Source organism: Delphinus delphis, chromosome 13 (genome assembly GCF_949987515.2).
Source record: "Delphinus delphis chromosome 13, mDelDel1.2, whole genome shotgun sequence".
NCBI classification, from domain to species: domain Eukaryota; kingdom Metazoa; phylum Chordata; class Mammalia; order Artiodactyla; family Delphinidae; genus Delphinus; species Delphinus delphis.
Window position 1 is genome coordinate 31,658,592 of NC_082695.1, and position 27,976 is coordinate 31,686,567.

The following is a 27,976-nucleotide window of genomic DNA, read 5'->3' on the forward strand; positions in this document are numbered from 1 at the left end:
TGCACACTTTCCACGTTGGAGCACATTTCTTTCTCCTCTGCATGATTCCCAGCACACTGTCTGTACGACACGTTTCACACTGAATGCATATTCATGGCTCTTGTGTACATCTCTCTACCAGATATTTCTCTACTAGATATACGTTCCTTTAAGGACAAAGTGAGTTTCCTGTATCTCTACATCCTCCTCAAGGCCAAATGCTATGCCTCACGATCATCCTCAAATTAAAGCAATAAAGATAATTCTAAAGCCTGTTTCCATTATCCATCTCCACACAGACAACCGCGCTAAGGCAAACATTCTTTGAAATGTAATGAATTTACACAAAACAACTTGAGGATTACATATTCTTTTAGTATCCAATCACTACAGAAATCTCTATCTCTACTTATTAGATATATTGACTACTGGATTGCCCTTAAATCCAGTTCACAGGGACTGAAATGTTGACTTTCAGCATTTGTAAGAATCATTTTGCCCTTAAGTAATCTTCATGACAGAGATAATTCAAAAACTTCAACTGCAAATCACATAATTCAACAAAATGTAAAGACCACAGTACTCTGTCATGAACACAATCTCCACAGTGTTTATAGTTATAAGACTGACACTTTATGAGAATATAACAATTTTGGTTCTAAATTACAAGCTACTTTGTGCATCACTGTGAGAAATAAGAGCCTGGGTGGCCATGATATTTGTGCATTTATTTAGTTATTACCCCTCGTTCTATGGTCTTCCTCCTTAGCAGCTTTTTGACACTTGGAAGCTGTTTCTTTAACAACATCGTGGCTTCATTCATTCTTCTGACTTGAGCGATTAAGAAAGATGGAACCTGGAGAAGAAACAGAGCTTGACTAGAAGGAAAACACTTGAGTTAAACCTCCCTGGTAGAGTCTGTCTTCTGGCCACTCAGTATCCAGGAACCAGGAACTGTGGTTCTGTCCTCATAAAGATTAGGAAAATCTATGAGGATTCCTGTTTAAAGGAAAATGTGTTCGGGAGCAGCCTTAAGGAATGATAAAGATGCCACCAGCAACCTGGGATTACTGTCTCCCACCTCTCCCTGTGCCTGAGGGCAGTGCTTGCTCATGAGTCTTTACATCTCCTGGGCGCTAGCAGACATGAGAACATCCTAGTCGTCACATTGTCACTCACCTTCCACAACATCTCCTGGTACTTTAGCATCAAGCGGATGATGTGGGCAGCGGTGTTTGCTAAGAGTAATTCTTCACAGTCAGAATGTTTGCTTCTACTGAAGAAAAGATTTGGTGCCATTATAGTAGAAATGTTCCATATACTCATCCGGTTTTTTGATTCGTTGGCAATGACTTTATTGAAGAATGTCATGAGGGCCTGATAGGAAACAGCACAGTGTCACTCTAGTCATTGTAAATTAGGAAGAGGCATCACTGATTACTATCACTCATTTCCATACCCGTTCACTGGGCCTCTGGAAAATTGTCGGAGCTACAGAATGGCTGAATGTGTCATGTGTCCCCTCTAACTGCTTAAAAGTACTAATGAGAAATGTGAAGAGTTTTTTCATTTCTCTGCTTCATAAAAGTAGCTCCATTTTTATGGAATTTGTTTTGTTGGGATCTCTATAAATAATAGTTTGCATTTTCTTATTTTCTTTTATCTTAAACAAGCTTGACAAATATTAAAATTAAACAGTAAACAAGGGAGAGAAAGCACTACAGCTCAAATAAACATGAAATGCAGTTTTGTCGTGAAGGTAGAAAAGTAATTCACTCTTAATTTAAGGCATTACTGTTAAAAATTATTTTGTTTCCTTGGGAATGGAAAGTCCATTGAAAAAAATGAGTTTTAAAATAAATAAGTTATGAAATAAATGTCACGGGGATATAACATACAGCATGGTGACTATAGTCAATACTACGGTATTGCATATTTGAAAGTTACAAAGAGTAAATCTTAAAAGTTCTCTCAAGAAAAAAATTTTTGTAATGGTGATGGAGGATAACAAGATTTCCTATGGTGATCATGTTGCAGCGTATACAAATATCAGAACATTATGTTGCTTACTTGAAATTAATATGTTATATGTCAATGACACCTCAATAAAAAATTTAAAAATAAAGTAAAGAAAAAAATTAAAGAATAAAAACAACAAAATAAGTATCTCATTCCTCACTTCAAAAATATCTCAGTCAAAAAGCTGAAAACTTTCACTTTTGGGGTGTCATTTTTGTACTGCTTTTCAATTTTGGAATCTTCAGCAGACCAAAGGGAAATGATTACATGCACCTGTGCTCAGCATTAAAAAAAATTGAGAAAGCTTAATAAAAGTTTGGCTGAGCCACCAAAGTATAAATGCCTATCAGAACTTTCTAAAATTCACCAAGAGGGCTGAAATCCTAAAAGGAGATGCTCTTTGGTTTTCCAAGTTTGAATTCTGCTATAGTATGTGTAATGAGAAAATGGACAGCACATACTAGTGATAACAGCTAACATTTATTTGAGGGTTTACTGTGAGCCAGGCATTATTCTTAGTACTTTATATACTCCTACTCATTTTATCATCATTCCAAACCCTGTGAGGTAGGTACTATTATTGTTTTACAGATGAGGAAACTAAGATGGGGAGGGATTAAGTAGCTTTGCCCAGCGTCACTTAATTAAGTGGCAGAGCCAGGATCTGATCCAAGGAAGCCTAATTCTTGAGCCAGACATCTTGATCTCTACAACACACTAGCTTCAATCTTCATTCCAGTCACAATTCAGAATGGAAGAGGGAGGGAGAGAGAGAGAGACAGAGAGGATCTTCTGTTAGGAATGTACTAAATTCTTTGATAATTGCTACATTCTTAGTTATATGAAAGGGGAAATGACACTTTGACTCAGATATCTGATACTAGATTCATTCCTTTGGATAAAAAAAAAAAAAAAAAGCATTGTTCAGACAAAGCCAAACAAACAAACAAAAAAAAGCTAGTAAATTTCCAGCTTTTGAAAAATACCAAATTGTATTAAAACAGACATTCTTATGCCTTTGCCAGTCCCCATTCTTGGGTGGAGGATATAATATAATTGACATAGATGGTTTCACTTGGTAGGAGGAAAGGCCCTCACCAAACTGAAATGTCTGACAAGAGGTAGCACGAAGACTCATCTTTGTTTTCAGCATCATGTTTACTGGCCTCAAAATTATAACTCTTTCCAACTCATCCTCACCTCAATTTCATTTTAAAGATTCCAAGCACCTGGGGCTTCCCTGGTGGCGCGGTGGCTGAGAGTCCGCCTGCCGATGCAGGGGATGTGGGTTCATGCCCCGGTCCGGGAAGATCCCACATGCCGCGGAGCGGCTGGGCCCGTGATCTGGGGCTGCTGAGCCTGCGCGTCCGGAGCCTGTGCTCCGCAACGGGAGAGGCCGCAACAGTGAGAGGCCCGCATACCGCAAAAAAAAAAAAAAAAAAAAGATTCCAAGCACTTGTTGTACTTATAACAGATTTCCTATTGTATACAGAATCATTATCAAAACAGCAACAGAAACTTTGATTTTTACAAACATAAAGCAGAGAAGTGAATTTGAAATAAAAGGAGGGATATTTGGGATGGAGAACTATGGAATACAATTCTATCAAATGTTCTATTTTATATTAATGGAGAAATCACTTTTCTGAGCTTAATTTTCTTAATCTGGAAAATGGCAAGGTCCTATCAGGTGATCTGTAAACTTCTGGGATTCTATAATTCTTTAAATTGGATTATGGTAAGACATGAACATTCTAGAAATTTTATTTAAAGCAGGGGTTTCATTCACTTCTGACATTATTCCATTTAAGTCTTCCATCTTTGCTTCCTCTTCCTACTCCTAACCCTCGCCCAGTGCCTGGCACACTGTAGATGCTCAACATCTCTTAACAGGTTGAATGAACGAAACAAATGTTCAAAGAAGATTCCAGGATTCACATTCTTTCCTGGCTTCCTCAGGAGAACAGCGGTGGGAACAAGGAAAGGCAGCGGGTTTGCTGCAGGCTCAGCTGGTTGGTAAGTTGTCCTCTCAGTTTTCATTTTTCCACCTGAGCCATTTCCTCTGACCAATAAGAGTCAATGACAGACCATGAGGTCGATACAACATACCTGGGCTGTGTCCCTGTTGGCCTCAGGCAGTGCCATGATCATGAGGTGTAAGGCTTGAAACTGTACTTTGATGTGAGGCCCTCCTAACAAGAAAACAGAAATAACCACACATTTTGAACAACGCTCATGCATTCTGACAGCATTTCTTGCTAACATCTGGTGGCATACGAGGACCCTGACAGCTTTCAGTGGTAAAGACTCAGGTTTTGTGACTGACAATGTAAGTCTGTTCACTTGGACAGGAGCCTCAGTCTATCAACTCCTTTTTAGCATCCTAGGATGCCACTGTAGGGGCAGGTGGCCAACGAGATCCTCAAAATTATTCTGGATCTGTACAACATTTCTCTTTTCAAAGTACTTTCATAGATCTTGCTTTACTTTTATGCTAGAAACAGTTGGCTTGAAGTTCAATTCAAGAGAAAATAAATTTTATTTCCGTACAATGAGGCAGCCAAGCATAATAATTAGGAGCAGAGATTCTAGAACCAGATTCAAATTCTGCATGTACTATTTTGTCACTGAGTGACCTTGGGCAGGCTATTTAACCCCTGTTGCTTCTATTTTATCATCCATAAAATGGGAATCGTCATCATACCTACCTCACTGGGCCATTATGAAGGTTAAATGAGCTAATGTACAGAGTGTTTACACCAGTACCTGTACATAGCTACCTCCATAGGTGTTTGCTCTTGTTATTATGATCAGTGACATTTATTTTAGCTCTTAAATGGACATGAAGGGAAGGTAACCACAGTTGGATTTTTGGAGATCCAGAAGATGGCACCAGAGAGTTGGCATTCTACTACTGTGTGTTCTCAATATTGGCTCTTTTCCCATTTTAGGGAAAGGATTTTAGGAAATCTATCCACAACTGGATAATTCACAGCCAGCTGTGCTGAAAACGTAGGGTATTCCAGAGCATCCAGGCTTTGCCTGTTCTTTCTGTATTCTCCCCAAAATGGTCTCTTGGTAGGGAGGTCCTGCAGGGAAGCATGACGTTCTGTAACCCCCGGGGAGCTCTCAAGTTGAAGGAAAATCTATCCATTTATGACTCAGTGGATAAAGGCAGTCAGCTGCCTATAGAGTTACTTAGCTGTACAGTAGTGGAAACACTCTCGTGACAAACTACTAGGTCACAGGAGGTCGTGTGCATCCGAGTTAGGAGTACATGATTATTGTGTGTAACCACGTAATGAAGGAACAGTTGGGAGGAGTATTTATAGGCTCATATCGTATTGTCTCAGCACAATCCCCATGTGGATTTTAAAAATTTATGTCAAATTTGTAAACAAAAATGACACAGGTCCAGGTTGTTTTTGAAAATGGCTAATGCACACTGATGTGAGTTTGCCTGAATAACAGGCACTAGCAGGAGTATATCTCAGTATAAAGCATTTGGGGACAGATAAGACATTATTTTAGTGCATAAATTGCAGGCTAAGGGCTGTCTATAATTTTCCAATGCAACCCAAAAAAACCCCTGGGGGGAAACAATAGATGCAAATGCAGGCTCTCTATTTCCATTAATTCCAGATAAATTACAAAGTTCCTTTTAAGATTAAAAATCTAAACTGGCAAATAATCCATTTTCATCTTGCTTAGAAAACCCGGCCCTACACTGTTTTGTGGTTAATAGTTTTGTAGTTAATTCATTTATTGCACCCTGGTTAAGAGTCATTTTTTTCACTCCTGAGGTCATTATTTTCTCAGAAAGTTATTAAACTTTTCATGAAAGTATCTAAGGTTTGATTGATGAACTATTAGTCTTTTAATTTTATGGGCAATTTTTGGACCAAGTTTGAAAAGAGAAAACAGAAAGTAATTACACTAGTGGAAAAGACTACATTCTCTGACCTCCGTTTTAGAGTAAATACAGGGGCAGCTTAAACACACAGATGTCCACAGTTCTTCCCTTCAGAAAATCTCATTACAACGAGAGTTTACTCCAGGTGGCAAAAGGCCATTCTTCCCGATGGCAGCAGCCCAGAACATTGGGCTTCCTGTGGGGTTGGCTAGTTATCAAATCAATCACGACAATATAGTATTTTTCATTTTCAAAGTCATACAAAGAAATGCGGATCGTCCTGTGAAACTTTTCAGGATATTTTCCAGATTCTCTCCCTTCATTGAAGTGTACTGGCTTCAACATCTGAATAATGATATTAAGAAAAACTTAATATGATTTAATTAATATGATTTCCTTCTTAAATATGATTCTCCAAACAGGTTTTACATGGTGATTGACTCTTCCTTGTATAATTCCATAAGACCAAAAAGAGAAAAACTAAAACAAAAAAATCCTCTGTGGCACCATTTGTTTTGATGAATTGTTCAGTAAATAAACTGCAGATCAAAGTGAAGTTAAGACTTCTGCAGCCTGTTTTCCAGGACAGCAAACTTTACAGAAGATCCTGTGTTTCTCTGACTTAGAAACAGAGGGAGGGAGTTCTGTTTCTGGTATGGCGAGTAAGCTCCTACCCAATCAACCCTCCTTAAGGCAACTGTACACTCTGGACAATGTACAAAAAACAACTACCTGAGGCAGTGGAGAATGAACAAAAGCAGGCAGATTTAGGAGGGCATTGGACACTTGGCATTAGGGAATGGCACAGGGAGAGTGTCCAATTTCCTGGCTTTTAGTTTGAGGTCAGGCCATAGACAGCAATGGCACGAGGTGGCTGAAATTCCAAAAGAAAACCCCCATCTTTCTGGCCTGAACAAAGAGAGGGCAGGGTTCAGGAGGACCACAGCCACTGGGAAGTTATCGGGAATCCCAGAAAGGGAAGGTCAAGAGATAGAAGGCCCTAATTCTGGTGTAAAATCCACCCAAATGTTGGCTCACCCCATAAACCATGCATATGTGGAGTAGCGCAGGTAAGTATTAAATAGCAAATTGCTTAAATACAAACAAAACACAAAACTAACCAAAAAAACCCCATTCCTTGGAGAAATATTACAGAACACAGAGTTTCCAAAAAAATATTCACAAGGTTCTGGATACAGTTTAAACTTACTTGACATAAACAGTGACCCATTTTCAAGGGAAGAGACAGTCAACAGAGACCAACCCTCAGATGACCCAGATGTTGGAACTAGTTATGAAGCAGCTATCATAACTATGCTCAATGATATGAAGGTAAATATGCTTACAATGAATGAAAAGATAGGGAATGTCAGCAGATAAATAGAAAATAGTTTTAAAGTAGCAACTGGAGATTCTAGAACTGAAAATATACAATATCTGAAATAAAAAAGAATGAAGATTCGAGTTCTGGTCTGGGAAGATCCCACATGCCACGGAGCAACTGGGCCCATGAGCCACAACTACTGAGCCTGCGCGTCTGGAGCTTGTGCTCCACAACAAGAGAGGCCATGATAGTGAGAGGCCCGCACACTGCGATGAAGAGTGGCCCCTGCTTGCCACAACTAGAGAAAGCCCTTGCACAGAAACGAAGACCCAACACAGCAAAAATAAATAAATAAATAAACTCCTACCCCCAACATCTTCTTTAAAAATAAATAAATAAATAAATAAATAAAATAAAATAAAGAATGAAGAGAACTAGTTCTCTCTTTCTTTCATAAAACAAAAATACTACATCATACAAAGAAAAGAGATACTGGTCACAGCATGTCAATTAAAGCTTAGAAAAGGACTGCCTTGTCTTATACTCTTTTCTCTGAAGACACAGTGGATTATTTTATGAATCTGGTTTAGTTAAAATTTTTGAAGATTTAGAACCAACTAATTTTTAGGACAAATTTTGTCATACAACTTAGGATGTGACTATTATTTTCTCTGATTGTGATTTTAAGGATTTTATACTTCTGGTCAACCTGCAGAAGGTTGTAAACTGGCAGATACGGGTAATACTTGCTACGTTCATGTAGTGTTTTAAAATTTGAATTTGTGGCTGACATTTTCAAATGAAGAGTTTCGTCATTAAAGCCTGGATTTTGGCTTTCACTCCTGCATGGTAACCATCATCCAGAGCTGAGCAGTGGCCAACCTCTCTATATGGGATATGTCCTCTCAATCTGGCCACAGTCCCTTTCTGTCCATATAGAATCACTTACTTGGCATGCTTATACATATTTAGACTTGTGACTCCTGAATTCTTCAGGTTGGTAGTCAAAGCCCACACTATGTAGCCTCATCCTACTTTTCTAAATTTCTCTCATCACACCTTCTTCAATATTCAACCTTTAGGATGAAATTACTTTCTGACTGCCAAATACAACACACACTGTCCAGTTTCTATACTTTTTATCCAAGTACCTCAGTTAAGGCCTCATCTATGTGACTTTTTAAGTTTCAGAAACACTATGTGATACTGTAATTTTCAGAGACAAAACACCTTCTTACTGCATGCTACATCATCAGACCCAGGACCTCGGATTTAAAGAAGGGAGAGATGTTATATTTTTTGAAGGACTATTATACACCAGGCACTATCCTAGATGTCTTCATTCAATACCCACAACAACCCTGACAAGTAATTATTATCTGTAATTTACAGGTGCAGCAGTGAAGCTTAGAAAGGTTGACTGCATAGTTAACAGATGGTTGAGCAGGAATTCAAATCTCAAGAGCCAGGTCTTTCTGTAACCCTCTCTGCCTTTTAATGATTATAAAACCCTCTAAATCATATCAACCAGACTCAGAAATATAAACATGTGAAGAGATGACAGTTTACCATCAAACTCAATAGTTCATCAAGCAGTACCAGGAAATAGCAAATCTATACATTTATGATCACATCTGATTATGCATATTTCTTCTGCTCTGTGCCACTTTATTGACCTTGTAACTTAGTCCATTCACACTTAACTTCTTCCACCTACTTTCCATTAGAGTGATGAAAGCAGGTATATATTCCACAGGGAAGAGAGAGGTGGGTAGTTCTCTGAAAAATGCTTTCAACATTACTGCAGCTTCTCTGTGGCACATTTTCTCCCATTTAAACTTATCAGCATTAAACTTGGCATCCAGTTCTTCACGATATTGCTGAAAATCAAGGAAAATAGTGAGTTTTACCACCTGATCCTCCCCCTTTAAAAACTGTCATTACATAAACTATTTTTGTAATTAGATTGAAAAGCTAATATCTACTAAGCTTATCTTTTTTCAACATGATTAAAGAACTGAAATGGCTATTTCTGAATATATCTTTTTAAAGTTTTCTAAAATCCTTTTAGAACAATGTTAATCTTAAAATAATTTGCCATCTATACAAATACAGAAGTTCTTTACTCAGATCATAGTTTCATTTATATGGTTTTGGCAGAACACTGCCTATGCCCACATCATAAATGCACTGCTACATTTTGACAAAGCCTCCACTTCCCCCTTTTCTTCAATGATGCCTTACTTCTGCCACCCCGTCTTCTGTTTCTAAATTAGATCAAGAATGTATGCCTCTTGGCTAGTTCACATACAGAATGAGAAATATCCCAGCAAAGGAACTTTGACCTCACTGCAACATGCACACCAATGATATCTTCCTGGAGCAGTTACAGCAAAGTTTTATGCCAAGACGTACACATGTCTTCCACATGTCTGCATGTTTGCCCAATCTTTCGTAAGGTTGGGAACACTGTGTAAATACTTTTTAAAACAATCACTAATCATCCTTAAGTTTTACTTGAGCTATACATTTTACATTATTAATTCATTTGATGACCAGTGCCCCCCATTCTACTGCTCCCTTGAATTAGAGTTTACCAGTAATACCAGGCAGTTATAGTCAGTTTCCCAACTGACAATAACTGCTTCAAAAAGGATTCTTAAAAAAAAAGGGAAAACTCTGAAAATCCTTAAGGCCTTTGCTTTATTCTCATGAGACGCCTAAGTCTTCCAGCCTTGAACATGTAAGAGAAGCTAGAGAACGACAAGGTGAGATTTATCTTTCCTGACAGGTAGGCGGAAAAGTGATTTGGGGGAGCTCAGAGATCGGCACTGGCTGGGAAGCAGGCCAGAGATGCAGAAAGCAGTTATTGGGCTAGGGCACCATTTCTGGTGATGGATCATCGAGGACTTAACCTGGATAAGCAGTTGTAGGATAGAAAGAAGAGGTGGCGTTTAAGAAACGCCTAGGAGGGAAAATTCTCAAGAATCAGTAATGGATTGAACATGAGACTCAGAGGGAGAAATAACAGTCCAGGATGACTCTCAGATCGCTAGCTGGAGTAATGGGCAGATGGAGGTGTTGTTAACAGGAAATAGAGGGGGAGGAGTAAATGTTTTCCGTCCACTGCCTGGTACCACTGCCATAAGGCAAAGGGGAAACTGTTTTGCAAGTGGGCAGGAAGTATTGGCAAGAGCAGAATAATTCAAATCCACTGCCCACAGACCTGTGCCACAGGAAGCTACCTGAAACACTAAGGTGATTCTAACCTCTCACTACTTCCCTGCCACCTAAGAGGCAACATGGCACCAGGGTCAAGGGCAGGCTCTATAACCACATTCTTTAGGTGTTTATCCTAATTCCACAACTGCCTAGTTGTAGGCCTGTGAGGTTTCTCGCTCCATAAGAGGGATATTAGGGATTTCCCCAGCGATCCAGTGGTTAAGACTCCAAGCTTCCAATGCAGGGGGCGTGGGTTCGATCCCTGGTCGGGGACCTAACATCCCACATGTCGTGTGGTGCAGCCAAAATTTTAAAAAATAAATAAATAAAATAAAGTCAAGAGCAATCATATTTTTTTTAAAAGATGGATATTAGAACAACCTCACAGAGATTAAATTGGATACTACAATGTAGAGCTCAGGGGGCAGGGCCTGCATGCAGAGAGCGCTCAGGAAATGCTGGCTGCACTTACTCTCCCCTCGTCTGGGTCTGCTACAACCTCTAGTATTATTACTACAGGAAACCCATGTGTATGTGGTGTGGATATTCTGGTAATAACAGCACCTCGTCTTGTCTAGACGGCCAGCGTGAGACAAACGGAGAAGTTTGGACCAGAGCACAGTGGAAGTAGGAGCAGAGCTGACATGTCCACAGTGGTCCTAAACATGAAGCCCTATGAACCAGGGGCTGAGTCTTCCTTGCCAGAGACGTGTACATGTTAAAAAAAAAGTCATGCTTTCTGTCCACTGTTAATGAGAACACCAGGCAAGGGTCAGGAGCCATGTCCTTCAATCTCCTCTGAGCAAATATATAACCTGCTTCCAATTTTGAGGTAACTTTATAAAAATGCAAATAACCTGCTTTCAGCTTCAAAAACCAGTTCAGGAAGGGAAACCAGCAGACCAGGTAACATCACTATAAAACATTTAGAGCAGCCTCCGAATAACTGACACGAGTCAAAAAAGAAAACCGTGCATGTCAAACCAGTCTGCCTTCTTCCATGAAATATATTCCCCGGTGTTTGGCTCAAATTTCTGTCATTTTTGGAAAAGAAAATCACTGGAAATACCAAAGCATTAAATTGGTTCCAAATGATCTGAGGCCTCACATCCAGGAATGGGCTGGGCAGTTATGTGCCCCGTGCGGCTAAAACCAGCAGCGTCCCCCAGGGCTACTCCCCTGTGAGTCTAACCGGGACTTGAAAGCACAACCCAGGCTGGCTTCTTCATAATGATACCTTAGTGTTAGCGTCATCCACTTGGCACAATTTGAGGATAATTACAATGTTGTTTTTTTTTTAACTTTCTTTCCCCAAGCATATTCGTAGATGAAAAATTTTTTTAAAGTTTAAAGTTTGAACAAAGAAGAGAAATAAAGGCCCCTTTACTATATCAAGTTACAATGCCTTTCTAACTGCAATACCCCCGTTTCTGTTCACTGGCCCGGAGTTCTTTCACATTGGCTTTCTTGGAGCTCAAACCACGAAAACATCTGGATTACATTTTTCGGACTAATAAGAGATGGAATAAATAGGCTAAAACTACATAAAACCTATTAAGGGCCAAAAGGGACTTTTACCTAAATGTGGTTCAGGAATGCATGTGCCTATTAGAACACGTTAAATGAATTATTGGCCTCTGATAAGTATTTTTCAGTCAAAGATTAGCTAAAGAAAAGCAACTTGCGCTATGATGTTAAAATTCATACACACAAGAAATGTTGTGTAATGTTGTCTCCTTTTGATTATTTTCAAAAATAGAATTTTAAGTCATATCCACTATGTTCCCCCTACACACACACAAACACACACACACACACACACACACAAAGAGTCAGTAAGAATATGTGCAAATACAACTTCCCTATTATAGAGGAAGGTTTAGAGGGATGGAGTCTAATTCTGTTTAGGAAATTCATTTTCCTGACTTCATTTTGGTTCTCTGACTCTACAGATATAACCACAAAGACTTAACCAAAACTAGTAACAGCTTTTGTCCTCAGATTTAGGATACATTTATTTAGAAGTATATATAAAAACCATACCTGTGAGAACCTGAAACAAAAAGTAGATCCCATTCAGAGAGGACAAACCTTAAGGATCCACTAGGAATTTTCCTGCCTTCCAAACGAACTTGTGCCAGTATTTAGTAATTTCTACTCCCAGGGAAGTCACAGCCCCCCGAAATGTGCTGATCCCTCTGTCACTGGCAAAGTGCAGAGCACTGCTCAGGTCTCCCTTCAAAAAAGAACTGGCTGTTCATCGGCAAAAATGCAGGTAGCTGACTCCCCAGGTGCTGGCACCTTCTGACTGGCCTCAGGCCCTTCCCTGCAGGCAGCCCCAGCAATGACAGTGCAGCGTGGGGCTGACAGAGCACAGGGAGAGAGTCCCAACTGCACCCGTTCTGACGCTCAGCCCGCCCAAGCCCACCTCCTCCCCCTTGATCCTTGAGAAGCACGGTCCCCCGATAACCGTCTTCTACTCCTAACTCTGTCCCAGCACCTGCTTTCTGGAGCTTTCAATAGACACAGCCTATTTACTCTCAGTTTCCCCTTTGAAAAATATCTCGTCATACGTCTATATAAAAACTCTGAGACTTCTGATACAACTAGAATTTCCCAAAACATGTGCCCAAATGAATTAGTAAAGAGGTGCTTTCCTGCCCCTACACAATTCCTTTTACTAGTTCAAACAGAACCAAGTTCACTTTTCCCTCTCCCTGAGATTTTTTTTCTCAAGGATTCATTATTGAGAACTGCTCATGTTTCCACGCCCACCCACCAGGGGAATGTACAAGGCAGGGAGGGACGCTTCATTGTGGATGCGCACCGGCACACAAAGTGGGATATCTTACTGGAAATTTATGAGAAAAGCTTTTCTTTTCTAACAATTCTTTTTTTTTTTTTTTGCTGTATTTGAAGAGTTTCCCACCATACAGAAGTAGGAATGTAAAGGAATTCACATTGCATGGGTGGTTTTATATGTAGAAACTAACATTACCTTAAATGGAATTGGGTTTTAGAACTGCTGAGTGAGTGTTCTAGTGGTTACAGCCATTCCTACAAATTCTTATAAGGACTTCCATTAAAAGGAAAGCCAAAGAATGTTTCTAAGTTTGAAGCAATTGACAATGGAAATCAGGGATCATCTAATACTGGCTTAATGAATTCCATGACTGAGAGGAACACAAAAAAGCTAAAGTGTTTAACACAAAAAACAATGATGGGACATTTCAACTTTACCAAATTAAAGACAAGCAGCAGTTTTTGATAGTGAATTGATGTGTTCTTTCACTGTTGTTGGCTTTTTATTGTTGTTGTTTTAGTCTGAAGGAATACACAACTCAGAATCATGGAACACAGGTATTGAGGAAAGCTCTATAGGGCCAAGTGGTAGTATCAAAACAACAACAAACAACTAGACACACCTGATGCCTGTGTGAACTTGGGTCTAGCTAGCTGAGATCTCTAACGAGGAAGAGAGAAAATGTTTGGTACCTTGACTTTGGCAGTACATCCTGAAAGTCGAAAAATCCCTTCAGATTCCAGACCCGATTCTTCAACTTTCTGAAAGAACTGGAAAGCAATGATACATTACAAAAATAAATACCTCCATATGATTACAAACATTTGAAATAATAATGATGATGAAAACAATCGATACATTACCAAGCATATATACATGCCTGGTACTTGAATGCCTAGTTAAATGTTCACACTCTCCCAGGAGGTCAACATTAGCCTCCAATTTGCAAATGAGGAAATGGAGACTTAGAGCTGTTTTCCACTTTCCCCAGGGTCAACCTCAAAAGTAATGGCACCAACTCTCTCAAGCTTGTGCTCTTAACCAAGAAACTACACTGCCACTTAACTATTTTAAGATCTGATTACTGTATCTCTTTCTGCAGATTGACCAATAAGAAAAGATCCTAAATTTACTATCATTAGTTGCACTATTCTGGCTAAGAAACTATAGGGATTCTCGAAATCTGACCAAGGGATTACATACTGTAAAGGCTTATAGGTCTCATGAGCTCTCATGGTAATGATGATGGTTTATTATTAAATAATAATAAACACTAGCACTGATTGTGCACTTACTGTGTGTCAGATAATATTCTCAGCACTTTACGTACATTAACTTACTTAACCCTCACAATAATCCTATGAGGCGGGTACTAGTGGAATCCCCATTCTACTGCTGAGGAGACTGAGGCATGGAAAGGAGAAAGGATCTGCCCACGTTCACACAGCAAGAGCAGGATCCAGAGTCTCTGCCATTTTCCCTTCATGAAATGATGGTGCCTGGAGCTAAGGTAGCTCCTGTAGGTATGAAGAGAAGTAGATATTTAGGAAGAAGAAACACGTTCATAAGAAAAGACTCTCCCACAGGAGGAGAAGAGCAATGCCTCAAGCTGTCTTAAATGAGGAGCGTAACTAGAGCTAACACCTGCTGAGATGCTAATACGAGATAAACCCAGATTTAGTTTTAACTAGCATTTACTGTGCACCTTCCATGTGCTAGGATTTTGCACCTACTTAACAATATAAATTCTTGTGTTGAATCTTCTCAGTCTTAGATTTTTATGCATTTTCTTCAGACTCTGTCCTTTCACTAGAGGACAAAGGGCATTATTCTGGTTCTAATTCAAGGAACGAAAGGAAATCTTAGAGTCACCATGGACTTGGCCTTGGATATACATACTGTGTTCCTTTTTGCATCTACCTCTTATGTGTTCTTGGGCAAGCTACCTCACCCTACGATGCCTCCGTTGCCTCACCAGTAGAAGGGAGATGATAACATCGACCTCCTGGGGCTGCTGGGTGCTGTCCAGACATGACAAGTACAGACGGCCGGGTGCAGGGGAGGTGCCCTACAGACACGCACACTGGGTGTCGCCCGCATCCTCTGGCCCCCTGGTTGCCATCCTCCCTGCTCCTATTGGCAGCCAATCAATCACCTGATTTGAGGAGCAGCTCAATTTGAGGTATTGGTAGCAAAATTAAGGAAGATAGTAAAGAGACATAGAATTGTTATTGTGAATAAAGTAAGTATGTTTCCTCACTCAGTATTTTCACATATCATTTAAAAACTGAATTGAAAATTCAACAAGATTTGTGTTTAGGGCTTGGAATTTTACTTGTGCCACCGGATGTCACTGTTGAATAAATGCATAATTAAACCAGTGTAAATTGTTGGCTATAAAAAAACGTGACACAAAAGCAAATGAGCCATTAACCAGTGATGGTCACAGAGACAACCACATATGATAGTTCAGGTAATATCAGTTTCAAAACCTCCCAAACCAAAATTCTTCTTTGTCTAAATGGATCATACCTTCTCAGTCATGCCTCAAACACCACCAGAATAAGCTGATTTTTAGACTTTATTTAGCTTTGTCTGGAAAATTCTAAACAATTATACATACACATTTAAAAACACCCGACCTGTGATATACCTCAGCAAATACTTGTATGATTAGTAAATGGACTGCTAGTCATCTCTTATACAGGACAGAATAATCAAATACACACACAAACACAAACATACACACAAATAACATTTTTTAAATATTCAAAGAAATATAACTGAAGGAAGCCATGTGACAGAGCATCTGTACTCATCACCTGATGCTTTATGATCAGACAATGAAACAGGCTCCAGAAGTTCTCAGCAAGGCAGACATGCCCAAGTGTTTGTGGATGTCATGTGGATGTATGGAGGAAACCTGGAAATCACCAAGGCCCAAGTCCTAACAGGGCTTTAGTGTCTTTAAATCTAGAGGAAAATTCATTAGTGGGTTTACAAATAGCACATTGCAAGCACAGGGCTCTATTAACTCCCCCTTTATTTATATTGAACTCACTTTTTGTAACACAAGGGGAACTTTCACTCCAGCATCTTTCCTTCGGTCATTTTCCAGCAGGACTGTAAGAGGAACTCCAAAAATCCCACTGTCTTCATTGTAAAATAGGCGAGAAAGAAAAAAGAATCAGAAAAGCACCATCTTATTCCCATGTATCAAAGTGTTAAAGCCAGAAAAAGTCTTTTTGTTTTGTTTTGTTTTTCAGAATAAGTCTTAATACCTCGTCCTTTTACTTTCTCCGTTTTGTTTCTTTTTAGTTGAATACGAAAGGCATCAAAAAAGGCCGTCAATTCAATCAGAGAGAGATGGCGGATTTTCTTCATGTCGTCAGCAGACAGATCTCCTGCTTCAGTTAGGCCAAATCTGGTTTTCTGAACAATAAATTTCTAAAATACATATTGAGGATATTTATTTTTTATGGCAAAGGAAAATTATTATACCTTCATTCAAATGCCACCTGGACATTCTAAATCTGTACAGCAAGACATGCTATTCATAAAAAAATCTCTGAGGAGCATGCTGCATCACAGAAAGATTATGAATATGATTTTTAGAACATCTGCAGATCACTACTACACTAAATTGAAACAAAACAGTGATCTGAAGTATACCATAACGTCATCATCACAACTGTGATGTAAAGAATGTAGGTAATTTCTCAACTGAAACTGATTGCGCCTGCTTGCTGAGACAATAGTTATTCTACCTTAAAAATCAAATTTAGGTAATTCAGAATATTCTTAAAAAAGAAAAATGCACAGAAAGTGCCAAATAATTCTACTATCATTTTGAAGCCAATTATATTGTTATATTCTCCATTTCCACACTAGGAAACAAAATACACTAAAAGAACAATAAAAAACCCTTCAACAGTCCAGAAATATTGTGAAGACTGTAAGAAGTAAGACCTTTAAAAAACAAGAGATTGTTCTTATAATAAATAACAGAAATATTACATATAAGTAATAATAATGAAATATAAGTATTATATAAGTTAATATATAATTACATAATAAGTAAAATATAAATTTTATATTTAAGTATATATATAAAATCTATAACAAATACTTTGCTCTCAGAAAACCTGGTATTGAAAGAAAATGGCTAAAGTAGAAATATACAATAGTTATTTAAATTACAAAGTTGTAAGTATACATTCTCCATAGGAGTTCCCTAAACTAGAGCTTCCTTGGGATTTTTAAAGCATCTTCCAATTCATTTATTCATTCATTCAACAACTGTTCTTTGAAATTCCAAGTATTTAAAAGCTAAACAACAAAACATAGGGTGTGGTCTGAGGTATACCTTGTGCTATTAAACACTTGGTTATTTTACCTTCTTTCTGAGACCAAGGCCCCACATGACAATAATACATAACAAGAACAGCAACACAACAAGAACTGCCATCATTAGTGAGCAATTATTGACACTACGTGCTATACCCTATGCAGAGCTCTTCATGGGAGGCTGCCCTGCACCCCAGGTGAGCCCAAACTCAGGAGGAGACAGACATGATGAGGAGACTGGGGGTCAGCATCCTCTCTTGGACAATTCTCTCCAAAGATTCAGAGGGACTCCCCCTGCAACCAGAGTCCCAGAGCTGGGTTCCCTCTTTTGTCCCAGAATGCCACTGTGCCCTCTGACATAGAGGCTGCATAGGGTCCAGGAGGGGTTCTGAAGATGGACACGTGTAGGTTTAAATTCTGTTTCTGCCTCCTATTAGCTGTGAAGATTTGGATATGTTACTTAGCTTGTTTGGGCCTCAGTTTCCTCAACTGTAAAATGGGAGCAATCACTAGGATGATGAGAACTAGAATACCTACTGCAGTGTCTGGCCTATAGAAGGCGCCTGGTGGGTCTTACAGTTCTTGCCCTGTCCTCTTCCCCTCCTTCACAGGAATGGTCCAGGCCACCTGGGGCAAAGCCTCTGCCTGATTCTAGATGACTCATTCCTCTAGCCCTGAAACTGCCTGAGCCCTGCTCATCATGCCTCCAGCCCTGATCAGCACAGAATATTCAGGACTCCACATCTTGAACTCTTCATAAATGCACTGACTGAGTAGCAAATAGATCAGTGTAGCATATTTCCTGTATTGGGCTTTCAGAATATAATTATCCTGGATATATATAATGAGGCTTTCAGGCTAATGAAGTATGTAGCTCTACTTTCCCATCCCATAATAATATTACAAATTCTTGAATTTATTTTTGATGAGTTTTTAGTGTCTGCCCTATAAGCTCTCACTTCTCATTGTTAATGACTGTGACTTTCTGACATGTGGCTTCTAATGCACAAGTAGGTATACAGTTACAGTTAGAACTGGCATCAACCTATAAGTAAAGTAAGGATAGAAAGTGCATGAAAGCACACAAGCCAAGTGGAAAACCTATTTCATCTATAAAGCAGTACTCAAGCATATACACTAGCAACTCTTCCTCAACCCAGGGCTGCCAGGTACAGCCAGGCAGGCTGTGTACTGCACAACAAATAATGTCCCTGGTGTGATGCAACACTGATGCCTGGCCTCTCCCCATGCCCTTGTGCACACACAAAGAAATTTTTTTAAAAATCCTAGTCTGTCCCACAGAGAAGTCACAGGAAGCTAGTGGAATAATCATGAAAGGTTTTTACTTACAGGTAAAACATAGTCTTCTTTCTTAAAATCTGACTTCTTCAATTTATTTCTTTTTGGAGCCTCTGTAACCATTTCTGAATAAGATTCTTCAAAGGACAGCTCTTCAGCTTGTAGTGGAATGTCCTTTTCCAGATATTCATCATCTAAAGAACAGAGGATGTGGAATATTTAATATGCCATTTAATCAATCAATACCATTTACTGTAAAGTAAGCACAAAATGTTTACAAGTTAATCCATAAACACATTAGAATGTTTACATCCAGGAAAAGCATTAGACTCACCCAGAATGATTTCAGTTAAGCAATTAATGTAGTGTCATCAGATTTCCACATGAACAAACTTCTATAATCATTATCCAAGCAAACTTTCTATTTAATCTGATGTTTTTAATTTTAGATGTTTATGTCTCATGAAAAGCACTGAAGATTAATTAGAAAGACAAAAATGAAATATTTCTATATATTCTCATGATATTAAAATTAAGTCCATCCAGACCCAACGTTGCTGCTATTGGGGAAGCAAAAGCTTAAAGCAGAGGGAGAAAGGGTGGAGGCCCCACAGGAAATTCCTGCCTACTTTCATTCCTCTTGGGTTTTTCCCAAACTGTGGAACTGTGCCTCTTAAGATTTGTTCAAATTCAGTTTGCCCTTCACTACTAGATTTGTTCAGGTGAATTAATTCTAATTCTTGTGATTTTGTATCGTTACCTGACCTTGTATGATGCACATTACAAAGCTAAATGGGTGACAAGTACTGTCCCGTATCCATGTTTCTCACAAGTCTGAAATTAAGACAATAGATTCCTTACCAAAAACAAGTGAAATCATTTGAGTAAATCTAAATCTGATTTTTGACTAAGAGTTTGGCTTGCCATCTTGTTTCATTGCCTGGCAAAACTGTTCATATGTCATGAAAAGAATTATTTGATTACAAAAAAAAGAGCTCATCTCTTTTACCCTCTTCTATAGACAGTGACTAAATGAAAACCAAACAGAACAAAAGGAACAAAAGATAGAAATGACAGAAGACCTAGTTAATCTCAATTAAAAGTTTAACAGAGAAATTTGTAAATCAACAAATTTAAAATTCTAAACAGTTATACTGAATTAAAACACAATAAATGGATACAGTAAAAACTTAGAAAATAATGAGGGCACAGTTAAGATTTTCACTCATCATACAGAGGCTTGCATGCAAATCAGAGTAAGATTGTTAAATAAAATGCTAATTTCTTAAGGACCTATGGACAGATTCTTTGGACAGTGTTGATTATACAGGCCGATACTCCAAATCACCAGACTACTCCAGGTAGACTTTTATCTTTTAGTGGTATGAGTTGAACTGAATAACAATATGGCAGCAAATAGAATGATGTGGAATAATTTACAGCAAATCCATTCTCTTCGATTTTTCTTTTTTTTTTGGAAACAGCTGTATTAAAATGTAATCCACATGCCTAGAATTCACTTATTTGAAGTGTATAGTCAACGGTTTTTAGGATATTTGCAGAGTTGTACAACCATCGATCAATTTTAGAACATTTTCATCACCCCAACTTATTTGAGTTTTGAAGCTAATGCTGCAAGTATAGGGTTCTGCTGTATCTGAGAAGACGGTGCATTACTTAGGGAAAATTTTGAGGAATCACTAAAGTGTGGCCTAAAGGGGCCTATTTCTAACAAGGAGGATTTGAGATTCCATACTGAGTCCATGCAGAGTATCCAATGCTCAAGTGGAAGAGGCCCATTTAAAAGCTAACCCTGCTACTCTGTACATCACAAGCTGCTCTGCTGCTGCATTTACTTGAGCATAATTAGAGGTTCTTGGAAGTGGTCTGCTTCCTGGTCTGCTTGATACTGTTAAGCAGATCCAGATTACCTGTGAGAGAGGCCCCAAATCAAAGACACTGCCTAAGTGAGTAGTTTCTAAATGATGCCGTGGGAGTAAAGGTGGAAAAGATTCTGCTTCCAATGTGGTTCAATTAGTTTCGTCTGGTATAATAGATGGGCTGTTTGGAGGTGATGGGAGGAGAGGCCCGGGTGACAGAATCAAAAAGGGGAGAAAACACACTTACATTTTGCTTTCAGAAATTCACTTCTCACTGAATTGAGTGCCAGCACAAAAGCAAAAAGACACAGCTTGAGTTCAGTAGGAGTTTGTGTCACTCACCACTCACTGCGTTCTGCACCGACTGTCCAGGGTCTGCTGAGCCATTGGAATGAGCTGGCACATCTGGAATAGTCTCCAGGATAGACTGTGAAACAAGGGAAGACGAACACAAAACAGCTTATCATAAATACAGTCTACCCTACGTTTCAACCTGATTTATGTTCTGCTGTATATTTGAATTCTTTTCACAAAAAGCAATTCTTGATTCCATGAAGGGCTTGCATCTGATTTCCTTTTTCTCACTCAGTTCAGACCTGTACAGCTCACACAGTTTTCTCAAAAGAGAACTAAGTCAAGGTCAAAATAACCACATCTTCTTAAATGTTTGTTGTGATACAGTTCCTAACGTAAAAATTACAATGCTTGATGTCACATAGTTTGATGATTATTATATTTGTTATTCTTGATGCAGCTGGTCACACATTTTGGTCGTAAACTCTAAGTCATGACATAGCTAGATGGTTAGTAACAGGGATGCTGGAGCCAGATTGCTTGGATTCTAATCCTGGTTCTTCCACTTCGTGTGACTTCAAGCAAGTTACAGGACTCTCTATTGCTTAATCTCCTGATCTGTAAAATGAAGATGATAATAGAACATATTTCAACAAGTTATTATGAATTTTAAATGACTATAAATCACATGGAACAATATCTGGCACATAGTGAGTACTGCACGAGGGCTAGCTACTATTAATATACTCATACATTAACTTCTTTGCTAGGAAATACAGAGTGATAATAACTACCAACAATTTAAGTACGTTTTCTAGTTCAGTGTCCTCTCTTAATTAATTTCCTACTTTCTTCACTGCAATCCTGCCAAAGCACTGCACTCCCCTGCAATGTTATCAGAAGTTGAGTAATTAACTCTGTAGAGCTCTGTAGAGCTTTGTAGAACTCTAACTCAGGTTGGATGGGTACTAGTAAAAACTTACACACAAATTCTACCATTTCTACCAATATAAATTTTAACGTGGAAGTTATCAGCTGTATGTGTGAGGGTGAAAATCTGCTATTCCATCAAGAACCTTTTTTATGCTCTTCACACATAAATCTGTTCTTTTTCCCCCAGAGCCTGATGTCGCTCATATTTATTTAGCAATATGAACTGAACACCTGCTTCATGAAAGATCCTTTATTATGTACTACAAATTGCACAAGGGAATCTCGAATGCTGAGCTTTGCGTTCTCTCTTTCCTATTTTACTCCAAAGGAGATAACATATCTTATTGTGTAAACAGAATGTGAATATATTGCCAACTATTAAAACACAGATGCTCAATTATGTAATTGGTGGCTCTAAAAACTAACACTACAGATTAAAGATTACCTATACACTGAAATCCTTAAAAAGATGTGGAACACTTTTCAGTGGTTTCCTTACGTTTTTCTAGAAAGAAATGTTTTATTAAACTTTGTAATAACTCATCTATAGAAGAGAACACTCCTGAAAATTGAGAAACACTCATGTAAGGCTTGAAGCTGATGGCTTGGGATCCTTGAATGGACTAAATGTCAATTTCGTAATCCGTAAAGTGGAGAAGTGCCATCTGCTGTCTGGTTTAACTGGCCTCCAGCCAGTCTATAGTATTGAATGAGGTCCCACTTTTTGTAATATAAATTATTCTGGGACTTTCCTGGGGGAAGCAGAAATTTAAATCGTTACCCTTGCTCTTTAGCTGTTTATAATGAGGAGAAGAGAGTAACATTTATGGAACATTATTAAAAGACAATCCACTCTTAACAGCTAATTTCTACACTACTAGTGTTTACTGGAGAGTAAAGGAGAGGAAGGAGGTGCCACCCAAAAGGTTTCACTGAAGAGGCGTCTGACCTTGCACTGAAACTCAAGGAATGATGAAAAGGACTTACAAAGGCAGGGAGGAGGGCAAAGCATTCAGGCCAGACGTGGAATCATAAATTTCAGGTATGGAAATCTGAAGCATTTTGGCTTCATGAGAGGATCAAGGAGAGCCTGATTTGTCAGGAGTTGAGACAAGGTATTAGAAAAATATGAGAAATATGTTAGTCAAGAAGGTTTTGAAAGCCAGGTAGAGGTTCTCAGACTTAGACTCATAACGGTTAAAACACAACAGAACAAACAAAAGAACATTCATGTGTTAAAGCAGGGGGATGACTTGGTGAAAATGAAAAGGAAGATCGCTCTGCCAATAAAGGGACCATGAGTTTTGAAACAGGTTGAATGAAAAGGCTCAGTGCTTGGTATTCATAATTTTAAAACATCCACTTACTCATTAAACATATTAATATTAGAATCTTTAAAATATTTTCACTAGTGATTTTAATGTATTTCAAACATAAATGACACTCCCCTTTAAAACAAACTTCCCTAGCTTGTCCATAATGGATCCTACCATTTCCCTACATGCCCAACCACTAGAGTTCCCCACTGGGGCCTCAGCTGCTTTAGGAGAGGCAAAGCTTCCTAGCTACAAACGCTTGCTCTGCTGCCCAAATCCTACTGCACTGGGATTGGAGAGTAAGGGTTGAAGGATTATTATTTTAAATTCCAACATTTAGAAGGTTAGCACTATCTGCTTGAGTTCTCTTAAAACTAGACTTCGACTATCTGATATTTCCTTCACATTAAAGAAACACCATACCAAATATTTTCCGTGTTCATTACTTACAGGAGAAACTCACCGACTCAAAAGATGTTTCTGACCTTCCTGACTGGCTGCTTGGTTTTTTCTCATGGTTTCAATCTATGTGCTATAACTCTATACACTAAATCTGCCTGTGCTTCAGTCATTACAGACAATAAGGCTCCCCATATTCCTCTTCTGCATCTGAGATCAGAACTGATAAATCCACCTCTTGAATCCACTGTGCCAAATTCCCCAGAGATGAACGTAAATAAGCCACATTCACTGACAAATACGTAACCAATTTTGAAATAAAAAATAAAATAAAAATTACAAAATCTATCCAAATGTGAATTTAAAGGCATTCCGATGCCATCTATGACATCTGAAATTATAAATTAAATATTAAAGACAATGAGAGTAATAAATTCCAAAAATCCATGTGAATAGCCGAAGTATTATTCAGATTACTTCTTAACCTTAAACACAAATAATAAAGTTTAAAAATAAATGGACACCAAGGGGGGAAAGCGGCAGGAGGCTGGGGGTGGTGGTGTGATGAACTGGGCGATTGGGATTGACATGTATACACTGATGTGTATAAAATTGATGACTAATAAGAACCTGCTGTATAAAAAAATAAATAAAATAAAATTCAGGAAAAAAAAAAAGTTGCTGATGTAATGGATAAGTTCCGAGCAAATTCTTCTAAAAAGGGATATTCTGAAATTTTTGTATCTGACATTAAAATGAGTATATATTTCAAAAAAAAGAAGAAAAATGTTTATAATCCAAGAGACTAGGAAAAATTATCCAAGTAGACCCAAGAATGAATGAAAAAAATTAATAAGGATTAAATAAATTAATATGATAGAAAAAGTAGGCTTAATTAATTAAAGGTAGTGACTTTAAAAAAAAATACTGCCAACACAGGCAAGTATTTACATTCTGACAGACATAAATTTTAGGAAGAAAAAAGGAGTAACAGCTACCTTCACAGAAAATTTTAAAATTATGCACCTAAACAAATGTGTGTATGTACATATATATATTTGTGTACATATGTGTTTACACACACACACACCCCAACATATATTGAAATTTTAAATGAACTTGATGTTTTGCTAGAACAAATACACATTACCAAGTTATACAAGTTGGGATTGAAAGGAATATAATCCCTAAACCATATCCATTGAAAAATTAATCAAAGCATTAGGTCTACAGTGATGCCAGACCTTGGCATAAAACTGTATATAATAGTTTTTACAGATTATATGTATTTACACCAAAGTTTAATAAATAGCTCCAAAATACTGAAAAAGATTCAAAGTTCTCAACATGTTTGTACCAAGATTAGCATAACTCTGGTAATAACAAAAAGAAATGATATATCATAGGCTAACCCCACTTACTAGAATAGTGGTTAAAAATGCTAAAATGGTAGCAAATCATATTCAGTAGCATAAGAAAAGAATAATATAACACAAGTAGGGTTTAACTAAGCAATGAAATTATAGTTCAACATTAGAAAAACCTATCAATGTAATTTCCTAAAGTAATTGCCTTTTAAAGAAGAAAAACAATACATTCATTTTAATAGATGATACAATCATTTGATATAACTCAATCTCTACTCCTGATAAAAGTAACTACAAGGCTCAGAAACCCAGAACAAATATTCTTCTTAATAGTGAAACTTAGAAGAATTCATGAGAAAATCAAAAATGTATCAAAAGATCTCCATAATTATTATTCAATGTTATAAGTGCTTGAGGTTGGTTCAATAAGATAAGAAAAGTAAATAAGACGAATAACTACAATCGTCCCTTGGTATTTATGGGGGATTGGTTCCAGGACCCCCAAGGACACCAAAATCCTCAAATGCTCAAGTCCCTTATACAAAACGTTGTGGCGTTTGCATATAACCTATGCATATCCTTCCATATACTTTAAATCATTTCTAGATTACTTATAACACCTAATACAATGTAAATGCTATGTAAATAGGTGCTGGTGCACAGCAAATTCAAGTTTTGCTTTTTGGAACTTTCTGGGATTTTTTTTTTTCTGAATATTTTCAACCTGCAGTTGGTTGAATCCTAGAATGCAGAACCTAAAAATAAAGAGGGCTAACTGTATTTTAAAGATTGGGCAAATAAAACTTTCAGTATTTCAGACGATGTCTGCACAAATTATAAAATCAAATGAAAAATTCTAAGAAATAAAAAAGAATTTTCAGAAAGGAAACTATAAGAGAGACTTTTGTGAGTAACAAAAATACTTTCCTTGTATATCCACAAAAACAGACAAGAAGATACCATGAAAAACCCCTATCATTTAAAATACCAATGAAAGCCATTAAGTTCCTAGTAACTAACAAATGAAAAAATGTGTAGGAAAAAATATGAGAGGAAATCATGAAATTTTACTGAAGGATAGAAGATACAAATGAATGGAAAGACACAATTTTTTCTCAGTGGGAAGATTCAATATTTTAAGATGTGAATTCTCTCCAACAATCTTTAAATTCAATGAAATTCTTAGTGGAGTACTAACAAGATTTTTATTTAATGGGTAGTGATAGCCTCAATGTAAGTTCATCTGAAAGAAAAAAATTTCTGAGAAGAGGAAAGAAAATTTTGATTCTAAACAATGATGGCAAACTTGTAACAAATTTAAATAAACAAAACATAGAGTCATAGTAATTAGGATAGACCCTGTATACGTAGAGAATTCACTTATCATAAAGGTGCAAATCAAACAAGTAAAAAAGATGAAAGAATGAAAAAACAAGATGTTGGTCAAGCCAAGGCTATCCCCTTGGAAAAGATAAAGTTAGGTTACCTACTTTATCCCATTCCACAACATAAATGCCAATAGTGAAAGTTGTCAAGAGCCTCTGGAGTCTTGGAGATAACAGTAAATAGTCAGTGAGATTTTCCCTGACAGGCCTTATAGGCATCATGGCCAGGACCCCTGAAGCCCTTGCCTCCACTGCACTGAATCACTGGAAATCCCACCATGTAGAAGAAACTGGGGAACCAAACCGGGGTGCCCATGGCTCCTTATAATCAAGAAGGAGGGAAGTCAAAAATGTGTTTATGTCACGGTGAGAAGTTCTAGAATGATTTTCAGTACAGATGCAGAAAGAGTGAAGTTGGCATCTGTGGGCTACTTTAGCAACTAACCAATTTGTTTAACATTTCAAAGTAAAGGTATTATGAGTAACAAACAATCCAAAGTAAGTCACACTAGAGACAGGTTCCAATGAAATTTTTTTGAGTGTCATTACTGCTGAAACTTTTACTTATGTCATTATTGACATTCAATCAGTTTTCAGAAAAACAAAATGAAAACAAAAACGAAATCTGAGCGACTAACTTACCCCAGGAAGCTCTATCTATAACTGCCATGCAAGATCATTTTCTTTCTCTTACACTGTCAAACTTTCAAGGATCCTATATGTAGACAACACGTGTTCAATAAAGATTTGGTGAATGAATAAATCAATGAATCAGCAAAGAATGAAGAAATAGAAAAACGTCACAAGCATTGTGGTCACAGAGCTGCCATGGAAAAGCCTAGAAAACAGGCCTACCCAACCTCCTCTTCTTTAGCAACTCAACGGTGCAAACACCATGCTTCAAGTTCTGCTTGGTGTGTGCACAGAACTACACACAGTACTTTCTTGTTGGCTTATAGAACAGGTGAAGTCAGCTAGCGGACAGACGAGAGGTCAGAGACAGAAGCTTTCTAACTACCTAACACTAACACTAACTAGAAAGTGGGGAGAACTGCTGCAGGCATGGAGCAAGACTTGCATTTTAGACCGATGACTTGCAGCCACGGCGAGGATGAGATGGAGGGTATAAGCTAAAGTCCGGGAGATCACTTAGGCGGCTGCTTCAGTAACACAGAAAGATGATGAGTTTCTGTACTAAGGAAGTAGTTGTAGGAAAAGAGGGGAGTAGACATATTCTAGAACTGTGTACAAGATAAAATCAACAGGTGTCAGAGAAGACAAGTAGAGGTGAGGCTAAGACTTGGGGCTGAGTCTTGGGCACATGGGTATCTCCAGCTGAGACTGAAAATGAAATATCCTGGGCAAGGCCTTACTTAGAAGAGGAATCCTCGGTCACGGGGTGGGGTGGGGGTGGACAGCACACCATGTAAGGTCTACTGTAGGAAACTCCTCATTTCTAGGAGTTACCAGTTTGCAAATGACTTACTTTGTTTTCA

The 27,976-nt window shown here is 38.1% G+C and overlaps 1 protein-coding gene across 1 annotated transcript in view; it reads right to left on the minus strand.

The window, feature by feature from the left end:
• Window positions 1–27,976, minus strand: part of ARHGAP28 (Rho GTPase activating protein 28) — a 148,047-nt gene that overhangs the window by 16,425 nt on the left and 103,646 nt on the right. Inside the window, exons 7-15 of the mRNA XM_060029499.1 lie at window positions 21,129–21,213; window positions 18,958–19,100; window positions 16,542–16,707; window positions 16,322–16,413; window positions 13,953–14,030; window positions 8,953–9,115; window positions 4,108–4,190; window positions 1,159–1,356; window positions 722–835 (exon numbers count right to left, since the gene is read on the minus strand). Of these exons, the coding sequence (XP_059885482.1) occupies window positions 722–835; window positions 1,159–1,356; window positions 4,108–4,190; window positions 8,953–9,115; window positions 13,953–14,030; window positions 16,322–16,413; window positions 16,542–16,707; window positions 18,958–19,100; window positions 21,129–21,213 (1,122 nt within the window). The remainder of the gene's footprint in view (window positions 1–721; window positions 836–1,158; window positions 1,357–4,107; window positions 4,191–8,952; window positions 9,116–13,952; window positions 14,031–16,321; window positions 16,414–16,541; window positions 16,708–18,957; window positions 19,101–21,128; window positions 21,214–27,976) is intronic.